Source organism: Cavia porcellus, unplaced genomic scaffold (assembly GCF_034190915.1).
Source record: "Cavia porcellus strain 051 isolate PalLab524CR breed Dunkin Hartley unplaced genomic scaffold, mCavPor4.1 scaffold_2, whole genome shotgun sequence".
NCBI classification, from domain to species: domain Eukaryota; kingdom Metazoa; phylum Chordata; class Mammalia; order Rodentia; family Caviidae; genus Cavia; species Cavia porcellus.
Window position 1 is genome coordinate 80,737,535 of NW_026947485.1, and position 24,111 is coordinate 80,761,645.

At 44.1% G+C, this 24,111-nt stretch overlaps 1 protein-coding gene across 6 annotated transcripts in view; it reads right to left on the reverse strand.

Annotated features, from left to right (window-relative positions):
- Sorcs1 (sortilin related VPS10 domain containing receptor 1) overlaps window positions 1-24,111 on the reverse strand; it is a 496,139-nt gene that overhangs the window by 38,188 nt on the left and 433,840 nt on the right. For all 6 annotated transcript variants that reach the window (XM_013158158.2, XM_063244677.1, XM_063244675.1 and 3 more), the window contains exons 19-21: window positions 9,679-9,865; window positions 3,787-3,920; window positions 1,674-1,797 (exon numbers count right to left, since the gene is read on the reverse strand). In XM_013158158.2, the coding sequence (XP_013013612.2) occupies window positions 1,674-1,797; window positions 3,787-3,920; window positions 9,679-9,865 (445 nt within the window). The remainder of the gene's footprint in view (window positions 1-1,673; window positions 1,798-3,786; window positions 3,921-9,678; window positions 9,866-24,111) is intronic.

Here is a 24,111-nt window from a genome sequence, read left to right on the forward strand (position 1 = left end):
AAACAGAGATAATCTGTAAAATGAAGGGCCAGAAAAGCCCACAGATTCTATGGATTTAAAACTGTCTCTGCGATTCTAAGAAGAGTTCACTACTCATACATGTGAACAAGAACATCTGTCCGCTCAGGGGTCAGTGTCCGTGAGAGCAATCTGTGACCTCCAGGAGAGAGAATGAGGAGAAAGTGTCTTGGTAGAAAAGACATGAAAGTCAGTTAACAAGGGCCATTTTCTACTACAGGCCTTGGGCCTGGGAGGGCTGTGTTAGAAGCCCAACTCCAGGACTTACTAGGAGGAGTGAGTGCTTTATCTTTGTCTAATAATAATAATAATAATAAGTAATTTGTCTCATATAAACTTATGTTGTTATGACAACACTCAGAAGAGACAGGAAGGGGAAGAGTAGTGAAAATTCTCCCATACCCACAGCCACTGTTTGCTCACCACACTGATGGACGTCAGTGGACACTCACCCCCGGTTTACCAGCTCTTCTGGTCTGACTGAGACTTTTTATGAGGGAGAGAAAGGTGGAAAATTACAAACTCTAACACTAAGCTAGCCATGCATGGCGAAGTGGCCCTGGCTTTTGGTTTTTAAATGTTCTCAAAGTTGCTTACAGATCACTGTCTGGTTTTGAAAGTCAAATTGGCAAGATAAAAAGTAAAAATTAAAATCTGACTCCCCACAAGGAAATCTACTCCTGAATTATCTCATCAGATTCAACTAATTGTGGCAGTTGAGCAGTTGATAAGATTAGGAATAAAGCTAACATCTATCTCCTTCTCTTCCTCTCTTTCTATTCCTGCAGATCATTTCTTATCCTTATTAATTTTACATTCTTATTTTTGAAATTTCATTTTTCCATGACACACATACCATAGCTACATGAATAATGAACATTTACATTTTTACCACCTACTAGCAACACAATTTCTATCTAATAGCTTTTATGGAGAAAAAGAAAATAACATCCTACCAAAATGGGATCAATCTGAATAAACCTGAATTGCCTTCCATTTTCAGGCAATGATCTCTCCTTTCCATCTGAGTAAATTTTCATTCTGCCTAATTCTCCAACTGTATTCATTTTCCCTCATTGATCACAAAGTTGTTTTGCACAGGTGTTTGTTTAAACCCACACTCAGTCTATGGCTATGCCATCCGGCTGATATGACCCTTCCATGGCTTTCAGTAAAGCAGAGGTATTTGTGTGTGTGTGTGTGTGTGTGTGTGTGTGTGTGTGTGTGTGTGTGAAATACAAATTTATGCTAGAGATTTAAAAGGTATTTAGATAATGAAAGATTTTTCTTAAAGTTCAACTTCTCAAAGCAGCCTCATAATTAGACATTTTCTTTCATGCTGGTTTGACCTATTCAAACACCACCTACATTCCAGTAAAAGGATTCATCCATGCTCATAATGAAAACTTAGCCTACCCTACCTGAGATGAATGACCACACATGAACCAGACTTAGGAAAACAAAAAACTTCCCAGGGTTCCTTGACTGCCCTTTTTGCTGGTGGATCACATTTCCCCAAGGAGGAAACTGACTCCACCGGAGCTGTTGGTCAGCTGCTGCCTGTTCTCTAGTGAAGGGCTTGGTGGGACTCTGGCGCCATGGTATCAGCCAGTCTCCCCCCAGCATAGCACAGCACAGCGAGGAAAGGCACTCACCGTACACTGCGATGGTCTTCGTGTCCTGCAGAATGGCATTCCCTGCGGAGACCTGCACCGTGATGGTGTTCATCCCCTCGGAAGTGAACCTGAACGATACGCTTCCCTCCAAGGTGATCAAGGGCTACAGTGAACAAGACATAGTTACAGCAAAAACAGTCACCACACCTGAGTACCCACTAATTCCACAGAGGCTCTTCCTAGGCACCAGCTCAGAACTTTCTGTGGCTCCCCATTTTCTGTAGGCCAGGCCAGAAGGGAAGCTGGCTCTTGCAGCAATGACCCAGCAAGATTCTGCCCCATTCCTTGGGAATCCGACTCCTCCCTCCTGATGTCATCTTGACTCAGGGTGGGCAAATCAGTAGGTCTTGCTTGTTGGTGAGATGCAAGCCTCACTTCCTGCATCATCTGCCATGTTAAGCAGATCCTTCATCCAAGACATCACACAAATCAAATGAAAACACAGGGCTTGTATTAATCCAAATTTAACAATGGCCACTGAAATCCACACTGCCCCAGTGTTCCTCTGCAGGGTGTAGTACTTATACAAAACTACACTGAAATGCAGAAACCTTGGACACCAGCAGTGGATACTAGTTATACAGGAGTGGACATGGGCACCGGCCTTCTCTGAGATGTACCATCAACACATTACTGGAAGTAGCTTCTAAGAAAACAAGTACTAATTGCACTGTGGGTTGTGGTTTGTAGATGTAAGAAAAGAGTGTTGGGAAGTGGTGGCTCTAACACAATCAGATGCCAGAGTCTGAGAAAAACATTATTAGCCTACCGACCTCCCTAGACTCACTCCTCACAAATCACTTTTTCCATATTAATTAGCTTTAAAATAAAAATTCAATTATCTCTCTGAATGGCAGAGGGAAAACTAAAGAAGCCTAGTGTGAGAAGCCCAGTGTGAGGGTCTGTTGAGAATTAGGTTTTCCTTAACAGACAAAAAGAAAATTTAAACAAACAATAGGAGGCACAGAAAAAAAGACTGATAGGGGGGATTCCCTTCCAGTGCCGGCTTTCAGGAAATAACATTGATTTCTCCTCTTTCTGCTGTGAAGAATGCACCCAAAGGGCCAATTTTGCATTCATCAGTTCAGGAGAAATAAGGGAGCGCTAGATCACAGCTCCTTCCCGCCATGCTCCAGAGCTCTCCTCCCCAGCAAGCACAGAAAACGATACCTTTAAGGAAAACCGAGTTTGGCTCTAGAGTAGAACCATGTTTCTTTGAAAACAAGACACACATTGAGGAGCAATGTTACCAGAGCAAGACCACAGCAGTCAGCAGGCCTCTGGCGAGGGATCCCTTGGGGCTCCAGTCCTGCCGCCCAGGTGACTTTTCACCTTCCCAGTGAGCATGGAGTGAGCCCCAAAAGGAAACAGCACAGGCAGCCCCAGCCCACGTGCATTCAGAAATACACAGAGACTGCAAAGCCTCGGATTTCGCCTTTGTGTGAGGGAGCTGCAAGAGACCCAGCGAACCTCTTTGGCTCCATCACACTCAAGTCTCCCTCCTTCGTCTGTGGAAGGGCTGAGGATGTGAGGTGTAAGGCTCTTGGGTGGGTTGAACATTATGGGTGACTGAGCACAGGGAAACATAAGATGTGAAGCATACCTGCTTCAGGGTGAGGAGACCTTGCGTGTGTGTGTGTGCGTGTGTGCATGTGTGTGTGTGTGTGTGTGTTGTGTGTGGGCAGGTGGGGGTGAGGTACTGTCATGGACACAGGCTGCTTTATCCCGCCTGGTGCTCTCTTTATCCTGCCTCGTCTCTTTTTCTTTCTAGTGACCACCTCCTCTCTTGTCTGACTCAAATGCTTCCAAGAATGCCGATTCCAACACCTCCCTCTCCACCCGAGACCCTGTGGTCAAGTAACAATACCAGAACTTCTTTTAGGACTTTTGGGAAATCTCCTGCTAAGCTAACATCCGGGAAGGCAGAGAGGCACGAGAGAAGGGTTCATGAGCTCGGGCAGCCTCCTGCCTCTGGAGCCGAGTGACCCCTGGACTCGGGGGCGAGTGCACTGTCATCCTCCTTTACTTCCTCCAGCACCTCCTGGGCTCCTGTCTCCTGTGTCCCCCCGCACCCCATGGGCAGTAGCCTCACCTCTGTGTTGTTTCCGTACCACCACACATATGTGAGGGTGCCCACTTGGCTGGGCCACAGCACTGCAGTGGCGTTGACCTCTTTGTTCTTCGTGGTGACAAAGGGAAGAGAAAGGTGCACGTGCTCCAGGGGACCTGAGACACAAGGGAAAGAGGAGCCGTGAAGGAGTAAGGGCTCCCCCTGTTCTGCAAGAACCATGCCCACTCTGCAATGCTCCCTGACCCCGGGGCCACACCCCAGAGGGAAAGCACCCTGCTTCCCCAGTTTGGGAGAAGAAAGAGTGCTGTGAACAACTGCACTCTGCCCCTTCCTGTTGATGGACCTTCCTCTCCTGACTGTAGCCTCAGTTACACATGTTTACAAGTGACAGTTTTACAAATAACTGATGAAGTCTTTAAGTGAGCAAGCATAATATGCTGCGCACTTAAACATAAGACTGCTTGGGAGATCCAAACTTTTTCAAGAGTTCACACCTGGGAGAGAAACGAGGATCACAGAGACTTAAGAATTTGTAGGGGCGTGAGGGTGGATGGGTGCCCTAGACCAAAGAATAATTGCCACAGTAATTTTTACTCTTTAACTCATGTTAAAGAACTGCATGTGTGTGTGTGTGTGTGTGTGCATTTTCTTGCACTCCTTGCCCCTGGCCCCTGTCAGCCTCAGCCCTGAGCTCAGCCTTCTCTCTTGGGTGCCCCTCACCAGCTCTCCTGAGCCAACGTACACCAGCCAGCTGAGAGAACCTGACTCTGTTCTGTGCGGGCTCTGTCTCATTTATGAGCATGAGTTGTTTTTTTCTTTAGGCCAGAACATCAGAGCAAGGATAATACCTATGGGTCACTAGGGCAGTGACCAAAAGGAAGTCTCATGGCTGAGTTATGGCCTGTCACTCATCCAGTAGGCTTTGAGTGTGTCCAGATATCGAGTGTTGTTTTAGGTGTCCAGAGACTTAGCCTTGGTGGGTAGTAGATACTTCCAAGGGAAGAAGGCACTGAACACAGAAAGCAGAGTTAGGAGAGAGAGCGCAGTTTTCACAGACTGGTCATAGAAGGACTCTCAGAAGAAATGACATCTGGCCAGCAAGCTGAAGAAGCAGAAAACTATCTGGAATGCCCCCGGGCAAGCCAGAACTTAGAGGAGGAGGTACCCTGCCTGTTGGTGAATAGCAAGAATGCGTGGGCACCTGCAACGGAGAGACAGAGGGAAAGAGCAGAGCCAAGAGGACCACAGTGTCTTAGCCTTGTGGGACCTGGGACACAGCACGCGTGTCTGCGTGAGTTTACGCTTATGTGTGTATACACTATGTCTGCATACCTGTCTGAACTTTAGGTTTCAGACTTCCACAGTCTTCTCCTCAGGGGTATAAAATACCTGGTTCCTTCTGCCCAGAGACCTATCTGTATGCACCTCTGTTCTACACAGAGATTGCACTAGGCCCCCAAAGGAGCCACCAGCCAACCACCAACTGAATCTAGAGCTGAACGTGGCTCCAGCACACAGGTGTGTGCCATGCACAAAAGGGACAGCAGGTGGCGCTGTGCCACTGCTCGAATCTTCCTGGAAAAGTAGTGAGGAAAACCTGGGAAGTGACTTGTGCCAGCCCGGGTAGGTTTCCTTCTCCTTTCTTGCATAGCTTTCTCATGTACAAGCAGCAGCTGACCTCTGAAACTGAGCAGTGTGTGTGTGCGTGCGTGCGTGCGTGCGTGCATACCACGCATACGGACTACTGACTGCTCCAGCCTAATTCGAGCATTTATAATCCGGAAACCCCTGACTACTTAATTAAATATTGTACATTTATCATATTGTTCGTGAGCCTCTCTCTCTCTCTCTCCCTTCCTCCCTCTCTCTCTCTTCCAGATGCTGAAATAAAAGCCATTAAAAGAAGTAAAAGTGATTCAGACCACCAGGAAGAGATTCTAAAATAGAGCTCCAACAATTTCAGAGCACATACAAAACATACCAATCCGAAGTTCTGAGCACATTAAGAGGCTTTCAGTAGGTCTGAGATAGGATCAGGGACACCACACTGTCGTTATTTAATGAAGGGACACGCTGCTCTTTGAACAATTCTTTAACCAGCTGTGATCTGATGCTTGCTGACCAATGCCTTGAGGGTGGGCATAGCTGCAAAGCCACATGATTTTTCAAGCCAGCTTGGGGTCACTTCCCGAGAGAGGGCAGAAAGACAGCTGCAAACTGTCCCTGTGCTAAGGAAGTGGGTTGAGGAAGGGCCACCGCATCCACCTCATTTGTCTTCTGCCGCCCTTTCTGCAAACAACCAGAGTCCTCGGTGATTTTTTCCCCACAAGATGGCTGTGATAGGGCAGCTATCTGAGCAGAAATCTGCAAGCCACCCTCTCAGACCTGTCCCCTCCAGATGAAGGCAAAGCTGGCTGTGTCACGTGTCTCATTAGTTTGCAAAGCAGCAGTGCACGGTGAATACTATCCCCAAGGAATTTCCAACTGTCAGGCTACAACAGATTACCAGGCACCCTGCGAGAGCTGCCGGCCCACTGCTGGAAACATTACAGCAGAACATCAGCTCCATTTGTTTCTGATGACCTTTGCAAATCCGTATTGAAAAGACTCTGATTTAGAATCAGATCATCTTCCTGCACTGGATGTGGTGGGCATGTGTACGTAAGACAAGCAGCAGGTTTCGGGGATGGGTTAAGAGAGGAACAGAGGGAAGGAATGGGCAGCTAACAATGTCTACTAATTCTCCTTTACCTCAGAATCCATTTGGTGGCCACGCACACGCTACCCTGTGATCATGAGGAAACCGGTAGCTGACAGGGTGCTGCATATTTTGCTTGGTGGAATCTTTGGCAAAAAACTATGCCTCATTTGAAAGAATCAATGTCCATTCAGAGAGATAGAGCAACTCTGCCAGGATTTGGATTTAGTTAGACTGCCTGGAGCTACCCAGGGCTCTGTGATTTGGGACTTTGTGATTTTGGTTGTTTTTTCTATAATTTTTCCCTGTTTCTGTCCTCTGTGTCCTGGACGTTGGCATCAAAAGTCACTCATGACACCATCTAGATATTACACACTTGAGAGCACCACTCAGAATTGTTCTCAGTCTGAGTTCCTCTTAGTGTAAAACCATGCTAAAATCATAGCGCTTCTCTGGTCCTTGTTTTCTTCCTCTGAAAGAAAGGACCTCCGTCATCTGTTATGGCACAGAGGTGAAAATATAGCATTTGTCTGCACGCTAATGCGCTTGGGGTCCTTTAGGAGAGGCACACAGAGCAAAAGTGGCAGACCTGCTGGGACTGCTACGGCACGGGTTTTAGATGAACGGGACCAAGAACAGCTTAATGCATGGTCCTGCTGTATACAAGTGCTAGTTCTTTCCCCAGTGCTAGGCTTCCAAAGGATTTTGGAAGTAGGCATGTGTATCCAAGCCCTCCACCCCAGAATAATTTAAAAGATTAAATCAGAGCACAGAATTTCCACTGGAGGTCATCTCCCACTAAGGTGAAGGTTAAATATTTCACCTAATCAGTCAGGCTGATGGGATGGAAAAATCGTACAGGAACAAAGAAACTTATTCCTTTGGGAAAGCATGGACTCTCATGGCCCCTCATCTTGGCAGAGGTAAGCTCTGTGACACTGTTCCTCCCAGGATTTCATGGACCAGGGAGAGTTCTTGGGGGGCAGAGGTGGACCCCTGCAGGAAAGATCAAGTGTGGGGGATCAAAAGAATCCACAGGGTGCCAAGTAGATTGGTCCATGGGGAACTCAATGGGGTACTCTGAGAAATTTTGGCCAGAAAGTGCTACTGAATTTTAAATCCATATTTACATCTACTGGAGGAGGGTAGGGACGTTATAAATGGGTGAGACATAGAATGTGCTTATCATTCCTTAAGGGGGTAGCTGTTTAGCAAACATCTCTCTGTAGGATCAGCTGTGGGGGAGATATGCTGCTGGATAAGGTAATCTCCAGAAAATCTATTGCTACTTGTGTCGCTGGCTTTGTTTTCTACTAATAACTAATGCTTTAAAAAGTTGTGATTTTTTTTATAGACAAGGAGATAATATAGAAAGCATTGTTCATTTTCTGTTAGTTGGTTCTAAATACTCTGTAATACTTTCATTCTCTTGAATGGTTTTACACTGTCTTGTTATGTTTGATGCTATAGTATATGAAGTTATAATCAAATATTTCAAGGAAAGAGACACTATGGTAACTACTATTATGTCGGGTTATCTTGTGGTGAAACACTATATTATTTAAATTGTTCTGTTGTGACCTGTACTGTTATGTTTCTATGTTCTCTTTTATCTTAATCTCCTTCTTTTTAAACTTTTTTTAAATAAAAAAAGGTGATATTATTCCCATGATATCACTACCTTTGTTCCCCTGAATTAGTGGTGGTGAACCCATGGCATGCATGCCACAGCCAGCTGTCTGTTATCACTGAAAGCTCTAAAAAGTTCGCCATCACCCTCTAAGTGCTGATGAATAAGGATATTACGCTGGTGGCTTACAGACAGATGGGACCCTGTGGAACACAACTGAAACCCATGGATCCATGCGGCACAGCACTGCTTTTTTGCTAAAAGCTCAAGCTTTCTTGGGAGATCTGTAAAGATGGAAAGGAGAGCAGATGCTGGGAGAAACTACTCTGGTCACTGTGGGCACCTGCCCTGCTTTAGTGCTGGGATTCAGCTGGAGTTCTACTATGTAGTGAGTGTACATGTCAAAAGAGTCACCTTAGCTCCCTGAATCCCTGGAGTATGGGCTTTCTAACTGTTCCATTTCTCAGGAATATATTTCATAACTAAGAAATCCATACTTTGAGTCTCTTTGGGGCCAAACTTGGCTGGCACACAGAGACAGGTCGTAATCAGGTGTAGCCAAAACAGGGAGTACTGAGTTGGCCGACTAGGAATCATTTCAACTTTGTGTAGACCAGAGGGAGACAGCTTTTGTCTCCCTGAAGTAAATACTTCCATGCTGAGTCTAAAGGAGATAAAGACCCAGAATGACTAATGCAGTACTAGCATGTTAAGAGGAACCTTCCACAACCAGTCTCGTGGGCCTCACTAGTCTTATCCTTTCACTGGCCAATGCTTTCTGCAGTTTATGATTTCTGTGGGCCAGGTGCACAAAAACAGGTTCAGAGTCACCCACCAAGTGTGGAACTAAATGTGAGCATGACCATTGAGAGAAAACAGCTATTTTCAGTTTAAAGGAAACTAGCTCTAGGACTGCTAGGGAAGCACTTACCTTTCTTGTAACACACTACATAGCGAACTCTGCTTAGGTGTGACTCCTGTCTCAGCTTACTTCCTCATGCCTTCCGACTCCTTGATGGAGGAAAGCCTTAGCGCTGGAACTGCTTTCTACATAGTCCGGGTGTCCAGCCTCTGTACCGCTGCCTATACTCTTGCCCTCAGAACTGCCCTCAAACACCAAGTGATCCACAAGCAGAAGCTCAGGAGAGACGTTTTGGTTTGAAAAAGTGTAGAAAGATTATTAAGAGTAAGATGTAATGTAGGAAAGCAAAAGCAAGCAATTGGGGAAGGAATGTGTTTTTGAAAGTGTTAATTTGACTGAGTTCTCCATGTACCTCCTTTTCAACCACTTCTGACCAAACGAGAAAAAAAGACAAATTCCTGCTTCAAGCAAACAGCTCTCAGGCCCAGCCCCGGGCAGCTGTTGCATCTCAGAGGTCCCAGGCAGGCAGGGTCAGCGCCCTGAGGATAGTGTAAAATGCTCCCGGGTCCAAATGGCTCTCCTTGTGAGTTTCCCTTCTGCTCTCTTACTTTGCTCTTTCACTCTCTTACTCCCAGTTCCCCTTCTCTACCCAGGAAATGCTGTGTCAGGTTTTAAAACAGCACATTTACAGTATGTCAAAAGCCAACAACAGTAATAACATACAAGTTACATGTAAGTACAGGACGGCGCTGTCAGACCCCAGACTGTTGTCCACCTGCACGGTCACTCGGAAGATGCCCACATTCTGGTAGACGTGCTTGATGCCATCCTCCATGGAGCTGAGGTTGACGTAAGACACCGCAATGCCATCGCCGAAGTCCACTTGGATGATCGTCCGCTGAACATCACCCTGCAAAACAGCGAGTAGAGACTGGGCACTGGGATGTTCCTGCCCAGGGCTGGGACTGTCCCGGCTCTGAACCTGACCCTGTTTAGCACAGGGTAACTTGGGCTTCCTCCTGCAGATGGAAAGGTCTGTCTATTTTGACAGAACCTCTGTGGCTGTTTGGCAGGCAGGGACTCACTAAGATAGATACTCTCTAAATGTGTAGGGAAAGCTTCAGTGCTGGGAAAAGAGCAGTGTTGATCATCATTCCTCAGAAGACTGCTAATCATCTTATCACCCACATGACTGGAAGACACGTGACACCCAGCTTCAAGTATTCAGCCTACTTTATGAGACCATGAAATACTTCCAGTATCTTCAACACCCCTGAACTAGCCAGGTTATACCTGGTTTCTTAACTGTGCTGGAGGAAGGATGGAAGACAACTTGTTTGACACCCGACATGGCGTGGGACTCAGCCCTGCCATTACTTAAGAAATAATCGTTAGCTTGGTATGGCGGCTCACACCCATCATCTCAGCACTCTAGAAGGCTGAGGCAGGAGGAGCCCATGATTGAAAACAGCCTGGGCAAATTAGACTTATCAAGACCCTGTTTAAAAAAAATTAAAAGGATGGGGATGGGGAAGTAGCTCAGTGTAAAGGCCCTGGATCAAGCCTCAGTACCATATAAACAATTATATCAATGGCTATCTCTTTAAAAGTTCAGTATTTGGTGCTATCCAAAGAATCACATTCCACTCTCCATAGAATTTTCGTGTGGAAATAAAGGATAAGCACTGTTTACCCATTTTACACATAAAGAAGCTGAAGTCTGGAGAAGTTTCCTCAGCAAGTAGGTTATTTTGGCTTGCTCAATAGAGACAGAATACACTGCTTAGGGTGAGCCGCTGAAGCCTTCCTTAGGGCTGCAGTCTGAGAGCCTGAGACATACAAGTCACGCAGCATCCTGTGGTCTCAGTTACCAGATTTATGAAATGGGCTTAGTAAAACCTCCCCCTAGGAACTCTTAGTGTGCCACAGAAACACCCAGGTAACTAACAAACTGGGAAACGTTAAACAGAAACACATATTTCTAAAAGCTCATTTAACAGACTTACAGTGTTGCTTTAAAGAATGATTAATATCAAGTGACTCTAAATTTCTCATACACAGACAGAAGATAAAATATGTATTACAAAGTCCCAGACCTATGGAAGAGAAATGGTATTTAGAAGGACAATTTAGATTTTTCAAGGAACAAAGTTGCTTAGATCTAATTGGCAAAAACAAGCTTCCCTCATGTGCAATTAGTCCATGAGAGCTTGCTTGCTCTTTCTTTTTTCTTTTTCTTTCTTTCTTGTTTTTTTTCTTTGATATTCTTTTTCATTTTCAGGAAAAAAATTTTTAGAGCTTTTAAAATAGAAATGTATTTTAGTTTAAGTAGGGTTTATATGGTATCATGTTTTTTTGGAAAAGGCCAGGTTTAAAATGCTGACATTTAAAAGATTCATTTACAGAAAGATGAAAAGCAGTTCAAACCCTATGAATCGATGTGCTTTACTCCTCTGTCTATGCCCAGCCAAGCTGTGTGGGGGCACAGAGCAGCTAATCCTCAGAAAGGACTAGAACAGCTCACAGTAAACACACAGGAGGAATTCTCCCCTGGAGTGGAAAAAGAAACTCCATTGAAAACTACAAAGAGCTCTCCTCCAGCTCAGACACTACGATCCCTTGACTTCCCTGCACTAACGAATAAAATGTCAGCCATTCTTGCTCACTTGTCCTTCATTTGGAAAGTGGACTGACCAATCTTGCCTTTCTGAAGAGTGTGCACTTCCAGGTCTCCCGGCTTTCAACAGATTTGCTGGAAGCTGAGGCTCGGCATGTGTCTGGAGAAAAGTCTGTTTATTGAACCAAGGAGCTGAGCAAATATTGGGGCAGATGGGGTCACTCACGACATAAGACATACAGCGGATTCCACTGGAGACAGCGGGGCGGGATTGAGAGGGACAGGTCTGGGGTACTTTTTGGGGACACAGGAGCTGCGGCAGGGGCTATTGTTTATAAGGGGACTGAGGGAAAATGTGACAGTCATATTTTCAGCCCATTCTGCTTCACGCATCAGTGAGGAAGTAGCAACCCACCCACTGGGAAGAGAAAGATGTTTGCTGCCATGCTTGAGTCTTTCTTGCCTTGCCTTTTTCTCTGATGTTCACTATTTTCCTTTTATTGGCCTGGGTGTAGATGATCTGTTATATACATGAAGGTGCTCTCAGGTTCTGTCCATCTGGATGTCCCACCAGTCTTCTGGCATCACAGAATTCTCAATTCTCTACATGTGATGATGCTCACATGCACACGGTAGATGCATGCAGCCAGGAAGTAAAGGAGCTTTTGTGTGTCTGTATGAAAGCCTCAAGGCTTCCATCACAGAGTCAGCCTGGTAGGCTACACACACACACACACACACACACACACACACACACACACACACTCACATACACGCAGGCACACATCCACACAAGCACTGCAGATAAGTGAGAACCAAGTTAACAAGTGGGGTCTGTGTTTTCAAGAACTTACAACCTCTGGTGAGGAAGACGCACTTGAAATGATCACAGAGAGTTCAGGGAAATATCAGCAGGGTAATAGGGAAGGGCTCACAGTGTCTAAGTTTGTGCAGAAGGGAGAACTGGACAGTGTGTCTAATCGAGAGCTTCAAAAAGTACAGTGGGTTATCTGCCTCCTTAGTGCTAAGTTTCTTTCATTGAAAGTCCATACTGTCTTTCCAAGGGGGAGAAACGTGTCATCCTAGACAAGGCACTGTTTCCTTCCTTGCTTGACTTTACTCCGCGCTGTGACTGTTTTGTGCTCCGTCAATATTCTTATTTAGACATTTCTAACTAGGATGGATGGGTGTGAATTTTATACTCCACATCTTGCATCTGCCCTCTGGTAGAACAGTTGTATGTTTAAGCAATGAAAATGAAGGACAGGTACATGAGACACAGAGGGGCTGATAATCAGTAGCTGGAAAATTCTTCTGTATAACTAAGAGGTAGCTCGGTCTGATGAATGAAAAACCATCACTTTCCCCATCTGAGTCCAGGCCGACAAACACGTGGACCGCCACATCCAATGCTTTAGGTCTTCTGCCTCTGACTCTCATGTCGCCATGTAACTAGACAACTGAGCAGACTGGCTCCAAAGGAAAGGCATGTGGACCCATCCGTTCCTGTAACAAGGATTTAGAGGAACAGGGAAATGCACAGGACCGTGATTCAGCCTTGACAGCTGGTCCAGATGTGAGTCCCAGAGATGCCCCTGAGCACTGGGAAACTCACAACTGCTGGAGACAGCAGAGACTCCTGTGTCACAAGCTGGCCCTGCACAGCAGAAGAGGAGTCTGATTCTGGCTCCAGCAACATCTGTGCCTCAAGGGAGCTTAAAGATCACTCAAGGAAAAACCACAGAGAAAGGCCTAGTTAGCCCATTTTTATTAAAGATAAACACAAATGACACAGTGGGAGCACTCCACACCTGGGTGTGCTGGTGTGGGGATGGAGAGGGCACACAGGCTGATACTGACCACCCTGGAGGAGTCAACGAGGTAGGCAGGGGAGCCCTGGCAGGACTGAGAGCCAGGGTGTAAACAAGGGAACGTAACGAGTCCACCACACTTAAAAGGGCATGGATTACTCGTAACACAGGAAACATTGCAGAACTCAGCTTTATTCTCTACCCCTACACACGTAGTGATCATACAGGAAATAACTAGAAGACAACACAGATACTGTGTTGTCTGGTGGTGGGATACAGTCAAACTTTAGTGTGGAGTGTCAGGCATTATTTTAGTGCTCTTCTGAATACACGTGGATTAAGATGAAAATATTATTAAGCAGCACTGAGTGACACAAAAAACCAGCTACAAGGGTCAGCCCTTTCTTCTGGCTGCAGATATTTAGGCAGGATAGGGGACCACTGCTGGACACACCTGCTTCAGGGAGGTAGATTCTGATTAACAAGGGCCTTACCCCTGGGGCAGCCAGAAACTACTCTACTGTGTGACTAGACAACATTTAAAAGACAACATTTCACTACCCTGTAGAATGAGTGAATGGGCAGGATCCAGATGAATTTGGACAATTGAGAGTACAGGTAAGATTGCTATACATTTTAAAATATTCTCTGGTAGTCATCAAGGAGAAATGAAAGAACACCTCTTGAAAATTTCCTGTGTCTGGAATAATAGCAAATAATTGCCAATATATTCTTTTGCTTCTTCCTAAACCATCAAAGATTCAGACCGGTTTAATTTTTTCATTACAGGAACAGTTTGATGTAAGATCTGCTTATCTTCAATGCCACACTTCTACTAGTCCTTCACAGAAGATGCCAAAACTGTGCTATGAAGTGCATTCTCAGAAGGAGTCAGAGGAGTGTGCAGTCATTCATCTGAAAACAGACAGCTTTCTTTCATAAGCACCACAAACTGCAGTGGTTTGAATGTCCCTTCAGGGTTCATGCATTAGAAACTTATCTCTAAGTTAATAGAGTGGAAAAACGGAGCTTTACTCTTGTGAATGGATGCATCCCATCCTCATGAGACAGGGTTTGCTGTTGCACAGTAGGCTCCTGAAAAGCATAGCCTGGGGCCCCTTCCATCTTGCAGGTGTGGATGCTTCCTTCTGCTGTGGCTTAGTCCTCCAAGAAGGTTCTCACAAGTGGGAGCCCTTCAGCCTTAACCCATAAACCCCTCAACCTTACACTAGTCTCCCAAAAAGCAAAGAGCAGAGGTCTGTTCTTTATGAACTTCCCGGTTGCAGTTAAGTCAGGGAAGCACAGAACAAAGACACTAAGTGAAACACTTTCCAGTGTGCCAGTGTGGTCCGATTCCTTAGGGAACTGTGATGGTGTTCACATAAGATGCCAGGTCTACCCAACAGGAGAGACGCTACAGCGTCTCTGTGAGGATCCTGGCGGTGTGAGTGCGTAAAAAAACACTGGGACACTGTGATGAGGAGAACGTGGCGGGTCATTTATAACAGCAAATAAACCAATATAATACCAAAGGCTGTGGTACTTGCCCTAACTTTACTTCCCAAATAAGTCCTCATGCTTGGTTTTGGGTGCCTCACTTAGAATGGACCAAAACACACAGGACAGGTGGAACACTTGGTCAGTCTAAGCCTACAGATGACCACAGGCTGGGACTTCTCTACTCCTAAAGTAGACATTTTCAGTTGATTAAGCACCTTGTATCTACTATTACCAGTGTGGGTAGCTTTAGGAATTATCTCAGCAGGCTTCTGCAGAAAAACTCTGGGACAACACAAATAATACGTATTTTATAAATGCTTATGAATGACCTCTCAAAATCCCTCATGAAGTAAAACATTTGGTTTGTAATAAGAACAAAATTGCATTTCTGAAATAAGTAATAGAAAGACTGCTTTAGGAAACACCAGTGCAACCCCTCTTCCTGATAATAGGATATGTAATAGAAATGTTAGCTTTATTAAAAGAACAAAGAAGAGACAATGAGCGAAAGAGAACTACATATTCGTTAGGCAAATGTGGAAATATATAAAAGGATAAAAATGAAATTAAAATCACATAATTTTATTACCCATACGATACATTACTAAGATTGCTGAATACTATTTTAAGGAACAGAATGCACATGTGCATGTGAACACACACACACACACACACACCTGCATGACAACACTGGCATCATTACATTGTTTTGGGATTTTGCTGTCAATGTTTTTAAGAAGCTTTTACATTTTTACATCTTGCTTCACTTGACAAACTTAGGGAAGTCTTCCAACAACTTCTCTGAAATGGATATACGATTTCTTAACCTGAGGTTTTCTTCATCTCTTCTCCAAGTCAGGTTGCTGTAAAGTGAGTTGAAAGAGGTTCTCAGAGATACTAAGAGTGGAAGGGACACCCCACAAGTCAGGTCATAGTCTGGGAGTCAGAAAATCCACCTCTATGTCTCATGACTATGCATTTGGATCTCAGTCCTTCATTTGTAAGGACTGGCAAACCAGTGGTTACATTGTCACTTCTAGTCCAAATGAGCTGTGGTCCCTTTAATTCCTTCATCCTTGCCCTTGGGATTAGGGAACATCCACAGGTCTCCTTCTGTGGCCACAAGAATCCCAGCTCATAAGTGAAGACACAGAGTTCATGCCACTGCTGCAGTCACATGATGGAGATTCTCTACCACCCACTGGCAGTGGGGAAGACTGAGGACAGAGCAGCTGAGGCAGGGGCCTGGGAACAAGCAGCAAACCGCACAGCCAGAGCCTGAGAAAGTGACACAGGCAAGGACTCCATGGTGTGGTGACACTCCAGTTTGGGGGTGACGCCACCCATGTGGGGGAAGTGGGATGCAGAGTGACAGAATCTCAAGAAAGCGAGCTCAGAGACTGAGAGTCCAAACTGAAGATGATTTCAGGACTCTCACCCCTGGGATGCTCACTGACCTGGAAATCTCAGTAATGAGCCTGCTGCCTCCTTCTGCTTCTAAGGCCGACTGAAGGTCCTAGCCAAAGTCAGTCCTCTGAGGGCCTGAAGAACAGCGACCTCCGATGTGTGTGGGCTGCTTGTCAGGGCAGAGAAAACTGAAGCTGAGAGAGAGCTTTAACCAACGTGACCTGCACCCCCTTCCCCAGCCTCTGAATAAAGACAACCTACACTGGCTGCCTCATTTCTTCCTCCTGTTTAACCTCAAGCCACAGAGAAGACGACATGAAGTGGCTCAATTACCTTGTTAAGAGTCAGAGAGAACAAAGCTGAGTGGAGTGAGGAATTATCCATGAGAAAGCTGCCAACCTCATGGCTCATTGAAACCAATTGGGGCTCCCACGTGTGTGGCCCTTGCCTGCCCCCATCTACGACTGCCTGCTAACTGCCCGCTCCAAATAGGCTTCGCAAGTCCAGGTGGAAAAAGTGGGTCAAACTGAATTCAAAGGAAAAAAAGGTTTCACAGAACGCTTTGTCCACTGCTATCTTCTGCACCATTTGAACCCTGGCAGCACCATGGAGCATTTATGAAATTTTACTACTTGTTGGTGCTTTCCTACCTCCCTAAGTCAGTCAATGTTTGTGAATGTGGATCATACGAATCTGTCTAATAAGGACATAGCCCTGTTCTACAGTTAAATCTCACCAAACTTACAGCCATGAATTTCCCTTATGAAGTCCCAGTCTTTGTATGTAAATTTGTTTAATACTTTGTTTAATACTTCCATATTAAAACAATGAATACAGATCAAAGTTTTAATTTTAGTCCCTTGCCTCAGATTTAATTTTAAAGCCTTAAAATATACAGAGAACTGCATCTCTTTAGTCTTACGGCTGTTTTAAAAGAGTTAATTATTCCCTGCAATATGCACACAATACTTCTAACAAATGAAAGCCTTTCAACTCAGCGTCATCCTTGAGTTCCCAGGACTGATGAGGTCCTTCCTCAAGCATCCTGTGCCTGAGACTTTGTACATGAGGCTTCCCTGTGCAGCTGAGTTACCCTGTTGAAAGGCCACAGGCTCCTCAGAGAGTCACTGGTGGTCCAGAGAACACTCATCTGGAGTGAGTCTCCAGGGAGAAGATGCCACTTGATACTGTACTTTTGGGTTCAGGGCCAAAAACCTCTGCTTGACTTCCTAAAATTCATGGATAGTTGGAAAATATTTGGCTTCTTAGGCACCACTTAATGGATTCATCTGTTGGGGCAGTGATAATGTAGAAACACATTCATGAGATGGCAAACTTATATTTCATGATCAATTAGAGGTTTCTGAAAAGTTGCTCTTCTGCTGTTTCTGGTGAATTCAGCTGATGCTGGCAGTGTCCACAGCCCAGCTGCAGATTTGTAACTGTCTACACCGGAAGGCACCCTGGGCTGATTCCTGCCCATTCAGTAAAGGCCCTCTCTCTGGAACAGTATTGCCATATCTGTATTACAGTAATGCCCTTAACTGTGCTCATTCTGTAAGGGCCCCCTCCTCTGGTTCCTGGAGTGTTTCTCCTATTTCAAGGTCAGCCTGTCTGTCAGTATATGATTCAGTGTATGTGACCAATCATGTAACGTTTGGTCACTTGCTTTGTACCTCCCACTTCTAATTTTATACAGACTAAGCTCCTTGTTGATTCAGGGTGGTTGCTTGGGAGGAATTATCCCTTCAACAGTCCACTAGCATGGAAACCCAACAGTCTGCTGGTGTAAAGATTAAATGCTGCCTTCTTATCTCCTCAGTGCAAAGAGCCTTCCTTTGGTTTGGCTTGGCTTGACTTGGCTTGGGAAATTTCTCGCAACACATTTGCTATCCTCTTGGCTGGTCCTGGACCACTTGTTCTTTGTCATTAAGGAAAAAATGCTGCACAAATGGATTTCTGTGCACATGTGTTTTCTTGGTTCATCGTGTGCCATGGTGAGCCTGAGAAAGGAGAAGGACTGCTCCTTTGCCGGCTCCTAATGAATGAATTTAGTGCATGTGTGATGAAAACTCTAGCAGACAGCAGAGATGGGGTGCTGACCAGGAATTTTTCTCCAACCCTAACATGCTCCAAGTAATGCTTGAGGTGAGCCACCCTGTGGGATTTTGAAGGAATTGTGATATGGGGTCATTTTTGTTACCTAAACATTGAGAGTGACTTGGAGGAAGGAATTTTCATTGCTTAAACATGCAAAATCAACACTGCTTTGGCTTGGGTACATATTATATTATGTGAAATGATAAGCTGATTTCTGTGCATCTTCCTTTGTTCTCTTGTTTGCTAAGTTTTGACCTTGTTCCCATTGATATTCTTATGCCAGAATTAGGACATACACTAATAGACAATAAAGGAAAAGATTTAGACATCAGATGAAGACTTTAACATCTTTTGGAGGGTATTCAAATTTTAAAGTCTCTTCCTGTCAATTCTAGGCATTATCTCTACTCTCCTTAAGGAAGCCTATTCAAATTCACATGTTTATCCAAGTTATCTCTATCAATATTTTGGACATTTCAAGCAGGCACACTGAAGCTACAACCCAAGATGACATGATTTCATGCCTTAATGACATTCATAGTCTACTGGAGGATGTAAAAATATTATTATAATATGATACAATAAAGTATTTTTAACTGTGTTGTTTTAGCATTTTCTATATCATGTGGTTGGACTTTTATATAAAGCAGGTATAATAGAGATCCTCCTTCACTCAAAACATGCACGCCAAACAAATCAAAGTAGATCTGATGAATTTAAAAGTACATCATATAAAACTGATACTTAGCAAATATTAGTTGCCAAACAATAGGTAGACACATACCCAAGGAAAAAGTATGATCAAAATGGGTCAATGTCTGAATTTTAAGAATTTAGTGCATAAAAGACCTCATTCACCAGATTAATGCCCTGTAAGTATTCCTCTCTCCTCAGACACATTAATCCCATTGCTCTCAACACTTTCTGAAGCACTTCTGGAAGTTCCTTTTCATGTGTGTCTCTAGTTGGGTTATTGCGGTTACCTTGAAGGCCTGAATCAATTCAAAGCATTTACTTTCTACCTTGGAGAAGAGCTGGAATCTGTACAGTGCCTGCCCTTGTGAGTGAGGCCGATGAGGACACAGCATAATGTTTTCATGAGCCTGCCTCTCCATGGGTGGCCCAGGTAATAGCGCTAGCATCTGTTTTATCATACGCTGTAAAGGCACTCAGGAAAAACAATTCCCAGAACTCCTGTAGAAAGTGGCAAGAATGATGTGATCAGTGTGTTTAAAGCAAGGGGAGTATTTTCAGGGGATCAATGGCAATGTGTCTTTTACTATACCCCATTTTAAAAATTTAAATGATCAAGGTGTATTTCACTTGCATCCCTATTTGGGGACTTAGCCATGAGACTAAACACTAAGTTTGGTGCACAAATACAACAACCTGGGAATACAACTCTTCTGCTGACTTCTGCATGAATCAGAGTTGTAGTATCTCATGGGAAGGCATGTGATATGGAGTGGGTCTCCTGAGTTCCTTTAGCATCTGAAAATGTTGACTTTTCTGTAGGCATCAAAGGTGTGACACAAATATTCTTGTTATAAAACTTACTGGTAGGTGCGGGGCAAGAACCAGACTCTATGTTCACAAAAATTATGTGGATGGAATCCAAGGGAGAAGGGGAGGTTGGAGAGATTCTAGAGAACACAGTGCCCCCATGTAGCACCAGTGGGTGAATATCAGGGCTTTTGTCTCTTCGTTTGGAATTTAATGTTTTAAGGTTATAGTTTAATTCATACATTCATGCTTTGGAGAAATCTGGTATGCCTCGCACAGGCTCTGAACTCCTTGGGTACTGTGTTCATCTTCCATACTTTGCAGTTCTCTTAAAGTAGGTCACTAGCATTAGACACACAGTAGACCCTCAATAATGGCACAGTTTTGCAAAGACAGGGAAACCCAAAGGAGGATTTATCGCTCTCTGCTGAAAAGTTTTTTAAAGCACTGAGGCAAACCATGAATACTCTCAGACAAGCAGACAGGGAAATTTTGGTAAATTTGTTGACTAGTGTCCAAGCACACAGGAACCAGTCATGGGACAAACCAGGTCAGGCATAGATGATTTTGGTTCTTCCTTCTAGCATCTGCAATTTGTGACTATCTGCCCCTCGCCAAGGGCTTCCATACAGGTTTAGATACCACCTGAAATCCTGCCCAGAAAGAGGTTTCTCCCTACTTTAGAGAAGCAATAGACAGGTAAGGTATGAGGAGGCTCGATCTAGACTCCTGGTTCTCCTACCTGACTGCTGCACCCCCTCTGGTAGGTTAGTTTGCTTTTCTGTGACTCAGCTAGTTCCATCATGGAATGACAGGACAGCACCGGCTTGCTCGGTTGCTGTGATACCATACGGGGAAGGCCAGGCAAGCGCTCACAGACATCAACAGTTAATGGTCACTAAATGTTGGTCATCTGGATAGCTATCACTGAGTCAGGTCCAAGTCAGGTCCTGCCAGCTTCCGAGTCAGCTCTCTTCTTTAGTCTTCACTGCCTGTGACGTGTATAAACTCTGCACGTGTGCACAGTCCGGAGAACAGCGGAGAAGCTGAGGTTATCACAAAAGAAGGCGGTGGGTTGAATTGGGTAGAATGAATAGACTTGGTGTTTTTCCTTTTGAGCCCCTAGCCAGGAATTCATACAGCTCAGGAGAGGATTCCTCAATCTGTTCCTGTAATTTACAGCTGCATGATGCCTGATGCTCAGTGTTACTCAGCCAGCATGGTGGAAGAGCTGAGCGTATCACCGCTGAGAGCATGTGCTCCAGGGCTTGGGCAAAGGATGGAAATGATCAGGGGTGAAGGTCCTTGTCTCAGACCCCGATCTACTGTATTCTTAGAAACACAACCACAACGGAAGTTCTGTGCCAGCATATTGCTTAAGAAGATGCTCTTCGGGGTCAACACTGGCTTTCTTATAGCTCCCAGAAGGGATCATTGCATTTACCATAAAATGGGGTAAAAATAAAAAGAGGATAAAGCGTTGGAGAGGGAAAAGAAACTTGCCTTCGGAGTCCAAGAAACTTTTTCCACCCTTTCACAAGACTAACACAATACAGTATTAAAATACCTTGATTAAACTTTTCATTGAGTAAAATATACATACAAATATACAAATCATTAAGTATACAACCACCAGCCAGATCTGGTAATCAAAAATTGCCCGTATTCCCAGAATCTCCTTTTCAGTCTTCCTCCAAAGTAACAATTATTCTCACTTCTTTCACCATAAATTCACTTTTGTTTAGTTTTGTCACTTAATTCAATGGAACCATATCACATGTATTTTTTAGACTGAAATTTTTAGCCCAATATTAAGAAATGGGCTTCATCTCCAGTGCATGTAGTTCTTTTTCATTACTATACTATGTCCATTCTGTAAGTGTAGTGTAAATTATTCATTAGTCATATTTAGACAGTTTCTAGTTGAAGGATTTTTAAGGTCTTGTAAGTGGTTTGCATACATTGCATGTGTTTATTATGAGTATAGTAGCTGCCCCTCACCTATGGAGGATTTATTCAAAATGTCCCATTGCCTGCCTGACACCACAGATGATGTAAACCAAAGCCCACTGCTCCTTCCTATACATGAACATATAAGATAACTACAACAATATGCTGTAATAACAGTATTAAAACAGGATTTTTCTTTTACTTTTTATTTGATGCTTTTGGAAATTCCATGACTATGAGTAGCTCCAAGCATAGAAAGAGAATTAGTGCTGCACATTCTTAGGCGTAGGGTATGGTGAGTCGCAGGGTGCCGGTGTGCTGGTTATAAGGCTCAGTGTCAAACAGATCTCCACAGTGCCGTGACTACTCTGCATCTGTACAGCACGGGGAGGGGATGAGCTACTCCACCCTCACAGCTTCCCTTCACCTTAGGTTCCGGTTTAATGACAAGTCTGATGGTCAGTAAGGCCATTCTGGTACAGTGTGAACCACATTCACTTGAGGTGCAGTGATGCTGATGGTTATTCTGTGTCTACTGGCTGTTTGGTGTCATTCTCTTGAGAATCCACCCTGTGCATCTGCTGTGGGGTTGTCAGTATTCTTCTTGTTGAGATGTGGGATCCAGTCATTCAGCTCCTGTTACAGATTCTTTAGTGAAACTGTGCATTATAAATGTAATTTTCCCTCTGGGGCATTCTTTTTTAATTTTCTAATGAGTGTCTTCTTAAGTGCAGAATTTCTTCACTTTTTCCTTCAATGTAATGAGTTTTGTTTCCTCTTTAAAAATAATATTGGCCTAACTCAAGGTATTTTTCTCCCAGAAATTAAAGACTATCTTTCACTGACAGTTACTGTGTGCACAATGTGAGGTCAGGGCTCATGTATTTCCATGTAGATATTCATTATGGCACCGTTTGTAACAAAAACATTCCCTCTGTCTCTCCATCTCTCTTCATGTCTCTATCTTTGTTTCTCTCCCTTCCTCCTTATCTCTTCCAGCTTCCAGCTTCCAGCCTTGCTAAACTGTGTATGAGGAAATATACATGATAAATCTTGATGTCTGGCAAAGTAAGTCATCCAACTTTGTAAGTCATCTTCAAAATTACTTTTGCTATTCTTCAGCTTTTGCAGTATCATATAATTTTCATGACTATACAGTAAAACTTAACTCAAACAATCCTGGGGATTTCTAATGGGATGACCTTGAATGAAGATCAGTGTGGAAAACATTGACATCTTTCATAACATTAAGAATTCCAGTGCATGACCAAAGTATACCCCTCCTTTAGTTTAGGTCTTTCAAAATTGTTTTTCTTTCCAAGTGTTGTTTTCTTGACAAATCATTATGCATAGGATTTGCTAAATATATAGAATACATTACTTGTAATTTTATTCTAGACTTATCAGTAAACATTAATAAGAAACTCATGGAAAACTTGTGGCATGACAGCTTTGTCATTATTGGTTAGACACAAACTTCTTAAACAGGACACAAAAAAAATCAAAGCCAGGTGTGGCTGTACGCTCCTGTAATCTGACCCTCTTTATCCCTCAGTTATCGAAGCTTACTCAGTTTGTGAGCCTTAGATGCCCTCAGTGCCAGTTGGTGAACCCAAAGCGATTGTAACAAATGGAAACCACTCGTTATCATGGGACTATGCCTGGAGAACTTTGGGAAGTTCTCCCAAAGTTACAAAAATAGTGAAGCCTGGACTTCAAGGGTATAAGTACTTTCACTGGATGGGTCAAAGCCTTTCGCACTAAATCTGAGTCAGCTCTGATAAGTCAAAAAGCTTTTATATGAGGTTGTCCCATGATCCAGCCTCCCTTTATCTATGAGGTCCAACAATGGCCTGGCTTTTATAGCCCAGATAACTCAAAAACTAACCCAAGCTTTGCAGATTGATTGGAAACTCCATTGTGCTTACCGGCCTCAAAGTTCAGGACAAGTAGAAAGGATAAATCAGACCTTAAGAACGGCAATAACTAAGATGGCATTGGAAACTGGTGAGAACTAGGTAAGTCTCCTTCCTTTTGCCCTCTTGCGTGTGTGATTTACCCCCTATGTTGCAGGTGTTTCCCCTTTTGAAGCTCTATATGGAAGACTTCCTCCTCTCATTCCTAAGATTTCTGAGGAAAATCTAGTTGATCTAGCTAACCAAGATCTTGTTAAGTATCTCCAGGACCTTCATCTAGTTCTGACTTCCATCCACTGGTTATTCCAACAACAACATCCTCTGCCTGCAGCCCATCCCCAGGAAGAATGTC